A 13052-nucleotide genomic window follows, 5' to 3' on the forward strand; every position below is an offset into this window, starting at 1 on the left:
GCTTCTGAAGGAATGCTATTTTTTCCCTATATGATTCAGTGCCAAATGTTGCTTGGTTGTTCTGCTGTGAAGCACTTTGGGATGTTTTACTATGTGCAAGGTGATATATAAGTAAAAGCTGTTGTTGTATTGCAAGTACATCGATTATCGTAATTCTACACATAGATCTCCTTCCATTCAGTCCAGAGAAGAGAAAAAAAGTATAACTCCACCATGTTCTATATATTACCAGTACCATATAGAAAGTGGTGTGATTTCCTTATTTTCAAACCACCACAATGACACATACCAATTTTCTTGTAAAGTTAACATTCTATACTTTACAAAGCTGAATAAAGAACATATATATCAGTCTATTTAAAGCTTTACTGTAAAAGCTAATTATAATGCCGTACGGTAACATCAAATTTACAAATGCCTACTGAGATTAAGCAATTTCAGTGTTTTCTTTAAATGGTAAATTATCCAAGACAATTACATGCAAATGAGAATTCCTAAACTATATTGATGACTGGTGCTCAAAATATTCCGATATGTGCATAACTTGGTTTATATTTGATAATCAACAGCATCATGAATTTTTATGCTTAAAATGTCAGATTTAGAGAAAACCATGATTTTACAGATTATTTCCACAGAGCTGTAAAAAGAAAAATGATCAACCAAGAATGTCAGTGTCATAAAATAGGCAGACTCCGATAACGATAACTGCAATCATAAATAGTAAAAAACATTCCACATACAAATCAAATTCCATTTCAATAGTAGAAAAACAGCACCAATCATATTAACTGGAAAAAGTGAAATGATCTTTTTATATATTAGTCCTAGTAATGGACTGTGCTGTATTATTAAGTTTTTCATTTGCTCACAAATATTATGGATAAGCACAAGCTTGGGCCAGCTGCGTCAAAAGAATATGGTTCAAGTAACTCCACTTATTTCCAGCCTTCCCTAAAGAAAATTCCTGTGACAGATACCTTTAGCAGAGTGTTTCTGTTCTAGGGCATGAAGGTCCGGCAGCAAGTGCATACAGTTGATGCAACAATAAGTGAAGAAATCCAGTACCACCACTTTACCACAAAGGTCTTTATGTAGGAGAAGAGGTTCTTCAGTGTTCACCCACTCCAGACCTGCAGGTAAAGAAATAGGAGGTACTATTTAACATTTGCTGACATTGAAAATATTCAGTAAGGTGATAGAATTAAGGGAATACTACAAATGCTTTGCTTTCTTAAAAATAAATGGTGATGTCTATGCTATACTAGTCAGGGGTCTAGGCCTGAAAAGGCAATGGCCAGAACTTCATCAAAGCAGGGGTTGCGGTTGTTCCACCACCGGATCTGTTAGCAGGACACAAGTCCCCACAGATGGATGCGGGACCCTGGATGGCATCTTATCAGCAGCAGCTAATTAAGAGGCTGCCATCATACAATTGAGAATGGCACCATCATACAATTGAGAATGGCACCACCCCTCCTAGAGCTGCTAACCCAATTGGAGGGCCAGCAGCTAGGCTGTGCCACTGATAATGATGGCTTCTGTGGTCATTGCTGAGGCTGCAGGAAAAAGATGGTGCCTCCATGTTGAGTCACCTTCAAAGCCAAGGTAAGGCAGGCAGATCCTGGTTAACTCTCCAGCAGTGGTTCATGGCCAGAATGATGGTCATAAAGCTGGCCATCCTCTGGGGAACATGCTACCAGCTTCTAGTTGGTTGGTGGCTGCACCACTGAGGTTACCACACTGAGAATATTCTGTGGTGCAGGAAGTCAACAGGCGCCTCTCTTCACGCCTTCCATTACTGTTTTACCAGGCCTACTGGGCCTGGTAACATCTACACAACCCCTTTCAAGAAATGGGTTCAATGGCTACAAAAACGTAATTTACCTTACTACGATGACTTTCATATAACATCCTTATTCTTGCATCCATTTTTATCTGATTAAGTACCTGTGAAGTGTCTTTGAACATTAAAGGTGCTATACTAATGGAAGTTGTTAATATATCAGGCAAAGGAAGGCAACCACACCTTCCAAAAATGTATTAAATGAAGTATGCCTCTTACAGCTACCTTCCCCACACCCATTTTGAAATGTCTAGCAAGCTTACTATTAATGTGCAAGATTCCACATGGAGATCTCTCCACCAGTCCCCAACCTTGGCTATCACCTTCAAGTATTTCATCATTCAATGCTCTTCTTGCATAAACCCCAATAGAAATCTAATTTTCTATCACTAATTTTGTTCTAAACATTGCCACCAGTGTTTTCAATTGCATCTAACTACTGCAAAACACTGCTCCCAGCTTCCCTCTCGCCCTTCCTCATCCCTCCCAACTTGTCCCCTCTCTTCATTCCCACCCTTCAGAGTTGCTCCTGGCTAGTCTCCCTCCAAAAATGGTAATAACAGATAAATATTAAACTGTTGTGAAAATAATGCATGACGGTTTTGTTCCATAAATGTGGACAGACCTTTCAGAATGCTCTGTTAGCATATATGCAGTAGAGCTAAATCTGTGCAAAAGAATATTCATATGCCCACTTATATGCAGATTGCTAAAAATGTATGGCATTTTACTGATTAATAATGTCATGTATCTTTACGGGATAAGAATAATCCAAATGAGATATGTAAAAAATCATATACTGTAAATCAGACATTGAACAGAAAATTAAGGAAACACAGAGTGGGGTCTGTCAGCATCAGACAAGAGAAAAGGCATGATAACATTTCTGTTGTAGACTATACAAAAGTTAAAACTAGAAGATATGCAAACTTCTTGAAAAAATTAAACAAAGCAAAGTATTTGGAAGGAGAAAGAAAAGAATATCAAATAAGAGTCAAACTTCTGTCACAGAGAGGCAGTTGGTGGACTTAATGCAAACAGGTATTTTGAAAAGCTGTACAGAGGAAACTGATGGCAATATATGCAGCAAAAAATAGCATTAAAAAAGGCATGGAATAGAAAATTTTAGTGATGATCAAGAATGCGAAAGATATACACACAATCTTTGATACTGCCCATAATAAATTCCAATAAGATGAAGTAGCAGGTAAATGCCCGTATTTCTGCATGCTGACTAGTTCTTGGATCATACTCAACCCGATTATAAGTTTTCTGGAATTTTCAATTTTAACTCTAATAGAAATGAGTTTTCACATACCAGCAGAGTTCCATTAAAAACTGCAACATAATACACAATCGGCATCTACACCAAACCCATAGGACCAAATATGTGACATGTACATTTCATACTCCATAAAACTGAGCTGTAGCCTTCAACACAGAAACATAAGCAATAAGCAAGAGCAATCTACCTCATATACCCAAACTGGTGTCTTTTGTAAGAATTAATAGCTAATTGAGTATATTGTTTTGATAGTAACAGAAAGCTTTTAAAAGAACTACAAGTGGAGCTATGTTCCATTTGGACCTATATTCTGAAATCCTTTCAATTTGCACTGTATATAGGCAGCATATAATCAGATGGTAATGTAAATGGAATTGTTTACAGAAAACGAATAACCTGCCTGAAACACCACCCTCATGGCTAGTTTTCGAGAATCCATGTACTCTCAAAACAGTAGTCCAAAAATATATTTGCCCGGTTTCTCGAGCAAAAATAACATTGAGGCTACCAGTACTCACGGTGTAAATAAAAATGTGATTTGCAGATTATTTTTAAAATTCAAACAATAAATCTAAAGCCTTAACTACTTCTAAAAGAAAATGTTAAACATTTGCATGACACGCACACAAGGATCACCTAAATATGTTAGATCTTGTTGTAATACGAATGTCTTACCAACAGTAAATTACAGGGGCGATTCTCTGATATGGCGGGCAAGTGTTCGCGCCGTCGCGTTTCACGATGGCACGAACAGGGCCCAGGCACGTCCTATTCTGGCCCTCACATAGGGCCAGCACGGCGCTCCAGCCTCTGTACGCATCGCCAAATGGGCACGCCAGCCCCGACGCACTATGGTGTGGGTGTTCAGGGGCCAGCGGGGGGGGGGGGGGGGAGGAAGAGGCCGGCCCGCCGATTGGTGGGCCCCAGTCGCGGTCCAGACCCCTACGGAGGCCCCCCCCCCCCCCCCCACAGGCCGCCCCGCGAGTGTTCCCGCAGAGTTCCTGCCGGCAGCGACCAGGGGTGGACGGCACCGACTTCCGGTTGCGGCTATGCGGAGCTAAGCCGCACGTTCGGCAGCTCCCGCTATTTAAGGACTTTTGGGCCGATTTGAGGGCCCCAATCAGCGCTGTTTCGACGAATCCCGGTGGAGGAAGGTGTCTAGAGGAGCATTCCCCATAATTTATGGTGCTCACCCGGAGTGGGGCAAAGGAAAAAGCTGCAGCAGCTCCCCAAGAAAAGCGGGGGAAGAAGGACAAAATGGCGTCCGGCGGAACACCCGAGGACTGGTGGAAGTGGGCGCAGGAGCAGCAGGCCTCTCTTCTGCGCTGTTTTGCGGATCTGAAGGCTGAGCTGCTGGACTCCCTGAATGCGACTACCAACAAGCTGCTTGGGACCCAGGCGGCCCAGGAGGCGTCCATTCGGGAGTTGCAGCAGCAGGCCGCTGAGAGGGAGGAGGAGGCCGCGGTCCTCGTGGGGAAAGTGGAGTTGCACGAGGCACTTCACAAAAAGTGGCAAGACCGCTTGGAGGAGCTGGACGTTCGCACGAGGCGAAAGAATTTGAGGATCCTGGGCCTGGCGGAGGGGCTGGAGGGGTCGGATCTCCCGGCGTATGTGACCACGAAGTTGAGCTTGTTGATGGGGGCGGGGTCCTTCCATTTGTCCCTGGAGCTTGAGGGAGCTCACAGAGTGCTGGCCAGGAGGCCTAAGGCAAATGAGCCCTCGAGGGAGGTGCTGGTGCGGTTCCATCGATTCAGCGACCAGGAGTGTGTGCTGCGCTGGGCCAAGAAAGAGAGGAACAGCAAGTGGGAGAATTCGGTAGTGCGAATCTACCAGGACTGGAGTGCGGAGGTGGCTAAGCGGCGGGCCGGGTTCAACCGGACGAAGGCGGTGCTGCATGCCAAGCAGGTCAGATTTGGAATGCTGCAGCCTGCGCGCCTGTGGGTGACATACAAGGACCGGCACCACTACTTCGAGTCCCCGGAGGAGGCCTGGGCCTTTGTACAGGCGGAGAAGCTGGACTCGAACTAGGGCCTGGGGACTCGAAGTAGTGGCCTGGGGACACACTATGGATGTTGCTGTTTTCGCTGTTGCTGTTCTTTAACTTTGACATGTGTGTTTTTTTTGCTGGTTTTCTTTGTGCTCTTTTGCCGGGTGGGTCTGTTTGTTGGGTATGGGTGTGGGGTATGTGGGGAATGTTGGGGGTTGTATTTTATATGTTCTCTTCTGTACGGGGCTGGGGGTTGGGGTGAAACTGGAGTTTGGGGAGCTGCGTCAGAAGGGTGGGGTGTGGCAGTGTGAAAGCGCGGGCTTTCCTCTGGTTTCCCGCGCCGCGGGGCAGAGCTGGCGGCGGGGGCGGGGCCTCTACTGGTTTTCTTTCCCGCGCTGAAGCGGTGCCAAGGAGGTGTGGCAAGAGGGGGATGACCCCATGCCGGGAGGGGATAGGTTTTGGCGGGAGCTGCCGGGGTCAGCAGAAGTCAGCTGACTCACGGAAGTACCATGGGGGGGGGGGGGGGGGGGGGGGGGAAGAGATACCTGGTTGCTGCTGGAATGGCCAGGAAGGAGCTGGTGTGGGCCGGGGGGTAGAGGAGAGGCGTTATCGCCATGGGAACGGGTCGGGTGGGGCGAGCTGGCCTGGGGCGAGCAGTCGACAGGCTATGGCTAGCCGACGGGGGAGGGGGGCGGGTTGCCCTCTGATCCGGCTGATTACCTGGAACGTGAGGGGGCTGAATGGGCCGGTTAAGAGAACTAGGGTATTTTCTCATCTGAAGGGGTTGAAGGCGGACGTGGTTATGCTCCAGGAGACCCACCTGAAGGTGGCACACCAGGTTCGTCTGAGGAAAGGGTGGGTGGGGCAGGTTTTTCACTCAGGATTGGATGCGAAGAACCGGGGGGGTGGCGATTCTGGCGGGGAAGAGGGTGGCGTTCGAGGCGGCTGAGGTGGTGTCGGACGAGGAGGGCAGATATATTATGGTGAAGGGTAGGCTGCAAGGATAGAAGGTGGTGCTGGTTAATGTATATGCCCCGAATTGGGATGATGCTGGCTTCATGAGGCACTTGTTGGGCCTTCCGGACCTGGAGGCAGGGGGCCTGATCATGGGGGAGACTTTAACACAGTGCTGGATCCTCCACTGGACCAGTCCAGTTCAAGGACGGACAGGAGACCGGCGGCGGCCAAAGTACTGAGGGGATTCATGGACCAGATGGGAGGGGTGGATCCCTGGAGGTTTGGGAGACCGAGAGCGTGGGAGTATTCCTTTTCCTCCCATATCCATAGGGTTTATTCACGAATAGATTTTTTCGTCCTGAGCAGGGGATTGATCCCGAGGGTGCAGGATGCCGAGTATTCGGCCATAGCGATTTCAGACCATGCTCCGCACTGGGTTGATCTGGAGATGGGGGAGGCGACGGACCAGCGCCCGCTCTGGCGCCTGGATGTGGGGATGCTGGCTGATGAGGAGGTGTGTAGGAGGGTCCGGGGAAGTATTGAGGGGTATCTTGATACCAATGACACGGGGGACGTCCGGGTGGGGATGGTCTGGGAGGCTCTGAAAGCAGTGACCCGGGGGGAGCTGATCTCCATCCGGGCCCATAGGGAAAGGAGGGAGAGGAGGGAGAGGGAGAGACTGGTGGGGGAGCTCCTGGATGTGGACAGGAGATACGCGGAGGCACCGGAGGAGGGGTTGCTGGAGGAATGGCGTAGTTTGCAGGCCAAATTTGACTTGTTGACCACCAGAAAGGCGGAGACACAGTGGAGGAGGGCGCAGGGCGCGGTATATGAGTAACGGGAGAAGGCGAGCAGGATGTTGGCGCATCAGCACCGTCGGCGAGATGCTGCTCGGGAAATTGGTGGAGTGACGGATGGGGGTGGGAATGTAGTGCAGAAGGGGACAGAAGTAAATGGGGTCTTTAGGGACTTCTACGAGGAACTGTACCGGTCGGAACCTCCGATGGGGAGAGGGGGGATGGAGAGCTTCATGAACAGGCTATGTTTCCCAAGGGTTCAAGAGGAGCTGGTAGAGGGGCTGGGGGCGCCGATAGAGTTGGAGGAGCTAGTCAGGGGGACTGGACAAATGCAGTCAGGTAAGGCCCCGGGGCCGGACGGGTTTCCGGTGGAATTTTATAAAAAGTATGCGGATCTGGTGGGCCCCCTGTTGGTGCGAGCCTTCAATGAGGCATTGGAGGGGGGGGCTTTGCCCCCGACGATGTCGCGGGCACTGATCTCTCTGATCCTGAAGCGGGATAAGGACCCCTTGCAGTGTCGATCATACAGGCCTATCTCGCTCCTCAATGTTGACGCCAAATTGCTGGCGAAGATCCTGGCCACCAGGATAGAGGATTGTGTGCCAGGGGTGATGCACGAAGATCAGACAGGATTTGTCAAGGGACAGCAGCTCAGCACGAATGTGCGGAGACTGCTAAACGTTATCATGATGCCGGCAGTGGAGGGGGAGACGGAGATAGTGGTGGCGCTGGACGCAGAGAAAGCGTTTGACAGAGTTGAGTGGGGGTACCTATGGGAGGTGCTGGAGCGGTTTGGATTTGGGGAGGGATTCATCAAATGGGTGAGGCTGCTCTACGCGGCTCCGATGGCAAATGTAGTTACAAATGGAAGGAGATCGAAGTACTTTAGGCTCTACCGTGGGACCAGGCAGGGGTGCCCCCTGTCCCCCCTGCTCTTTGCACTGGCGATTGAACCTCTCGCTATGGCGTTGAGGGAGTCAGGGAGATGGAGGGGTCTGGTGCGGGGTGGGGAGGAACATCGGGTATCGCTGTATGTGGATGACCTGCTGTTGTATACGGCGGACCCAGAAGGGGGAATGCCGGGGGTGATGGAGCTGTTAGCGGAATTTGGGGGCTTCTCAGGCTACAAGTTAAATTTAGGCAAGAGTGAGGTATTTGTAGTACACCCGGGAGATCAGGAGGAGGAAATGGGAGGCTCCCGTTTAAGAGGGCAGTGAAGAGTTTCAGATATCTGGGGGTGCAGCTGGCCAGGAATTGGGGGACTCTCCATAAGCTTAATTTTACCAGGCTGGTGGAGCAGATGGAGGAGGAATTTAAAAGGTGGGACATGGTGCCGCTATTGCTGGCGGGTAGAGTGCAGTCCGTCAAAATGACGGTTCTCCCGAGGTTCTTGTTCCTCTTCCAGTGTTTGCCCGTCTTTATCCCTAGGGCCTTTTTCAGAAGGGTGACCAGCAGCATCATGAGCTTTGTTTGGGCGCATGGGACCCCGAGGGTGAAGAGGGTCTTCTTGGAGCGGGGTAGAGATGGGGGGAGGCTGGCGTTACCCAATCTCTCGGGGTACTACTGGGCAGCCAATGTGTCGATGGTTCGCAAGTGGGTGGGTGATGGAGGGGGCAGCATGGAAATGGATGGAGAGGGCGTCCTGTGGAGATACAAGCCTGGGGGCCCTGGTAACGGTCATGGTCGCCCCCTCCTACGAGGTATACCACGAGTCCGGTGGTGGCGGCTACCCTCAAGATTTGGGGGCAGTGGAGGCGACATAGGGGAGAAGTGGGGGGCTCGATGGAGGCTCCGTTAAGGGGGAACCATAGGTTCGTCCCGGGGAACATTGATGGGGGATTTCAGGGTTGGCACAGAGCGGGCATCAGCCAGCTGAGGGACCTGTTTATTGATGGGAGGTTTGCGAGCCTGGGGGAGTTGGAGGAGAAATTTGGGCTCCCTCCGGGAAACATGTTCAGGTATCTGCAGGTAAAGGCATTTGCTAGTCGGCAGGTGGAGGGATTCCCTTCGCTTTCCGCGAGGGGGGTGAGTGACAGGGTGCTTTCGGGGGTCTGGGTCAGAGAGGGGAAGATATCTGATATCTACAAGGTTATGCAGGAGGTGGAGGAGGCGTCAGTAGAGGAGCTGAAAACTAAGTGGGAGGGGGAACTGGGGGAACAGATCGAAGACGGGACATGGGCTGATGCCCTGGAGAGGGTTAATTCTTCCTCCTCGTGTGCGCGGCTTAGCCTCATCCAATTCAAGGTGCTGCACCGGGCCCACATGACTGGGACGAGGATGAGTAGGTTCTTTGGGGGTGAAGACAGGTGTGTCAGGTGCTCGGGGAGTCCAGCGAACCATGCCCATATGTTCTGGGCATGCCCGACACTGGAGGAGTTCTGGAAGGGGGTGGCGAGGACGGTGTCGAGGGTGGTGGGATCCAGGGTCAAGCCAGGCTGGGGACTCGCGATTTTTGGGGTTGGGGTGGAGCCGGGAGTGCAGGAGGCGAAAGAGGCCGGTGTGCTGGCCTTTGCGTCCCTAGTAGCCCGGCGAAGGATCTTGCTACAATGGAAGGATGCGAGGCCCCCAAGCGTGGAGACCTGGATCAATGACATGCCGGGTTTTATTAAGCTAGAGAAGGTCAAATTCGCCCTGAGGGGATCGGTACAAGGGTTCTTTAGGCGGTGGCAACCTTTCCTCGACTTTCTGGCTCAACGATAGGATACTGGGACAGTAGCAGCAGCAACCCGGGCCGGGGGGGGGGGGGGGAAGAGAACGAGGACTATGTTTGTTTATTTAATTTTAATTTATTTTTAAGTTCTTTTGTTGGGGTTGGGGGGGATATGATACATGCGTTGAGGCGGTCTGGGGGGTGTTACAGTTGTTATGGGTTATTTTGTTGCATTTCATTATTTGTTGTTATATTTTATATTTTCTGTAAAAAATTCCAATAAAAATTATTTTTTAAAAAAGGGGTGAACGGCACCGGCGGGACCCTGTCGTGTTGGAGTGGCCGCTCGGCCCATCCAGGCCAGAGAATCGCCGCTCACCGTTTGCGTCAATTCTCCGAGCGGCCTGGCGCGATTCGCGCGCCGCTGGTTTCGGGGGTGGGTGGGTGGGAGAATCGCGTGCAGGGGTCGGGTGGCTTGGCGCAATTCGCGCGGCACCCCGGCGATTCTCCCACACGGGGGGGGGGGGGGGGGGGGGGGGGGGGGAGAATACCGCCCTACATATCAAATATATATATATGCAATATAATTATGGCTGTCAAACTACACAAGAAAAAATTACTTCCACAGCTGAAATTGAATGAAACAATATATGCTGGCATACAATCATGCCAGTTGTACTAGAAACCATTAGAGAACTCCTGCTTGTGGTTTTAGGATTGTTCCTTCCAATTTTTCTCTCTGTAATTAATATTTTGTTATGCATGTATAAATATTAATCACTTCAAACACCAGTGATCCTGATAATTTGTGTTTGTCACCAGGCTATGCTGTGCTTGACTTCAGATATATCAATTCAATTTTGCTCACTGGCCATGCAAAAATGTTTCAAATCAATTTGACTAAATTTTAAGTGATTTTCATATATTCATAAATGGATGAGGTTTACGCTCAAAGTGTAATTAATTACAGCCAAGCACAGACATATTTTTATCAAACCATCAACCACAACATTTGTAAAAGAAAATCACAAATCCAAAATTTTAAATTATTCAGAATTTTAAAGATGTCTCTAGAGACAATTTGTTAAAACTAACTAAATTCTAACAGTAAGAAAATTACTTGATGCATTTTTTAAGTTAGAATCTTTTATTGGAAACTTCTGACTATTTTCTTAAATTTAGCATTTCTAGTACCTATTTGGCATTGCTTCACTTGCTTCAACACTTCCTCTTGCTACAATGTCAGAGCAGCATACTAATTCGAACATAAAAGCCATCTATCACCTCAGCTTCATGGAATTAATGTAACCTCAATATAATTATGCTTTCAAACTTAATTAATTTATCCATGGTGTTACAATCTCTGTAGTGACCAGTAACAGTTTAAGGAGAAATTTGAACTCCCAGTAATGAACTGAAGGAACTATGCTGCGAGATTTCACGTTTCAAATAAAAATCCTCCCTCTACAAGAATGAAGCAATATTTTTCGAGTTACCCAAGTTCTAAACCCCATTTTACCTTCACCTCAAAAGTTCCTCAATACTTAATAAGATCTTGAGGATTTATTCATTTCTCTTGGGGTCAAACCAAGGCATGCCATATCTCTCTGCAATTCACTTTGATTTCTGCTCAGTCTTACAGCTATTCTCCATGGTACAAGATCTCTACCATTGACATTTGCCTCTGTGATCCTCATGATCTTTGTCAACCTTGTGATTGTACACTCTTGAATTGTGGCTTTTAAATTAGAAACACCACTGGTTCCTAATAGATGTCGGCTTATGGTCCACAGTGCTTAGCAGATCCCTGATAGATTATTTATCTGCCTGTTTCAATTCTGTTCCTAAACTGACTGCCTATTTCCATGTGAAAATGCACAAATAAACCCAAAATAAAAGGGTAACTTCTGCCTCACCTACTTCCACAGCAATGAGGCACAACTGGGATGCTCCCAAATATAAATTTAAACTGATTATCTTTTGCCTTCAAAACAACTCTGATCCTAGAATTCACATGAATAATATATATCTCTAATAGGGATAACTGAATGCGGAATACAGGGTTAATGGTAGGGTTCTTGGCAATGTGGAGGAGCAGAGAGATCTTGGGGTCTATGTTCATTGTTCTTTGAAAGTTGCCACTCAAGTGGATAGAGCTGTGAAGAAGGCCTATGGTGTGCTAGCGTTCATTAGCAGAGGGATTGAATTTAAGAGCCGTGAGGTGATGATGCAGCTGTACAAAACCTTGGTCAGGCCACATTTGGAGTACTGTGTGCAGTTCTGGTCACCTCATTTTAGGAAGGATGTGGAAGCTTTGGAAAAGGTGCAGAGGAGATTTACCAGGATGTTGCCTGGAATGGAGAGTAGGTCATACGAGGAAAGATTGAGGGTGCTGGGCCTTTTCTCATTGGAACGGAGAAGGATGAGGGGCGACTTGATAGAGGTTTATAAGATGATCAGGGGAATAGATAGAGTAGATAGTCAGAGACTTTTTCCCCGGGTGGAACACACCATTACAAGGGGACATAAATTTAAGATAAATGGTGGAAGATATAGAGGGGATGTCAGAGGTAGGTTCTTTACCCAGAGAGTAGTGGGGGCATGGAATGCACTGCCTGTGGTAGTAGTTGAGTCGGAAAATTTATGGACCTTCAAACGGCTATTGGATAGGTACTTGGATTAGGGTAGAATAAGGGAGTGTAGGTTAACTTCTTAAGGGCAGCACGGTAGCATTGTGGATAGCACAATTGCTTCACAGCTCCAGGGTCCCAAGTTCGATTTCGACTTGGGTCACTGTCTGTGTGGAGTCTGCACATCCTCCCCGTGACTGCGTGGGTTTCCTCTGGGTACTCCGGTTTCCTCCCACAGTCCAAAGATGTGCAGGTTGGGTGGATTGGCCATGACAAATTGTCCAAAATTCTATGATTAACCTAGGACAAAAGTTCGGCGCAACATCGTGGGCCGAAGGGCCTGTTCTGTGCTGTATTTCTCTATCTATCTATCTATCTAACTGCCAGCTGAAGATTCACTGGTTCTATTAAGAAACCCATGAGAGAGAATTTGGAGGAGGAGTTTGAACTTCCAGGAGGCAGTTTCATTATCTGCAGGTGAGGGATTTTGTATAGAGGCAGGTTTCGACCTTTCCACTTCTGGCGCCCCAGGGGATACAAGACAAGGTAGTTTTGAAAACGGGAGTGGGGGAGGGAAAGGTCTTGGAAATTATAAAGAGCTCATGGAGTAGGAGGGAACTCAGATAGGGGAGGTAAAGCGCAAGTGGGAAGAGGAATTGGGTAAGGAGCTAGAGGCTGGTCTGTGGGAGGATGCATTGCGTAGAGTCAACACGTCCTCATTATGTGCCAGGCTCAGCCTGATACAATGACGGTGGCCCTGATGAGCAGGTCTTTTGAAGGGGTGAAGGACAGGTGTGGGCGGTTTGTGAGAGGGTCCCGCGAATCATGTCCACATGTTTTGGGCATGTCCGAAGCTCAGGGGAATCTGGCAGGGACTTGCATATGTCATGTCCACGGTAT

The 13052-nt window shown here is 48.4% G+C and overlaps 1 protein-coding gene across 1 annotated transcript in view; it reads right to left on the reverse strand.

Annotated features, from left to right (window-relative positions):
* Window positions 1-13052, reverse strand: part of nhlrc2 (NHL repeat containing 2) — a 90563-nt gene that overhangs the window by 70069 nt on the left and 7442 nt on the right. The window contains exon 2 of the mRNA XM_038822044.1: window positions 981-1133. Within this exon, the coding sequence (XP_038677972.1) occupies window positions 981-1133 (153 nt within the window). The remainder of the gene's footprint in view (window positions 1-980; window positions 1134-13052) is intronic.

The sequence above is a fragment of the Scyliorhinus canicula genome, chromosome 16 (assembly GCF_902713615.1).
Source record: "Scyliorhinus canicula chromosome 16, sScyCan1.1, whole genome shotgun sequence".
Lineage (NCBI taxonomy): Eukaryota > Metazoa > Chordata > Chondrichthyes > Carcharhiniformes > Scyliorhinidae > Scyliorhinus > Scyliorhinus canicula.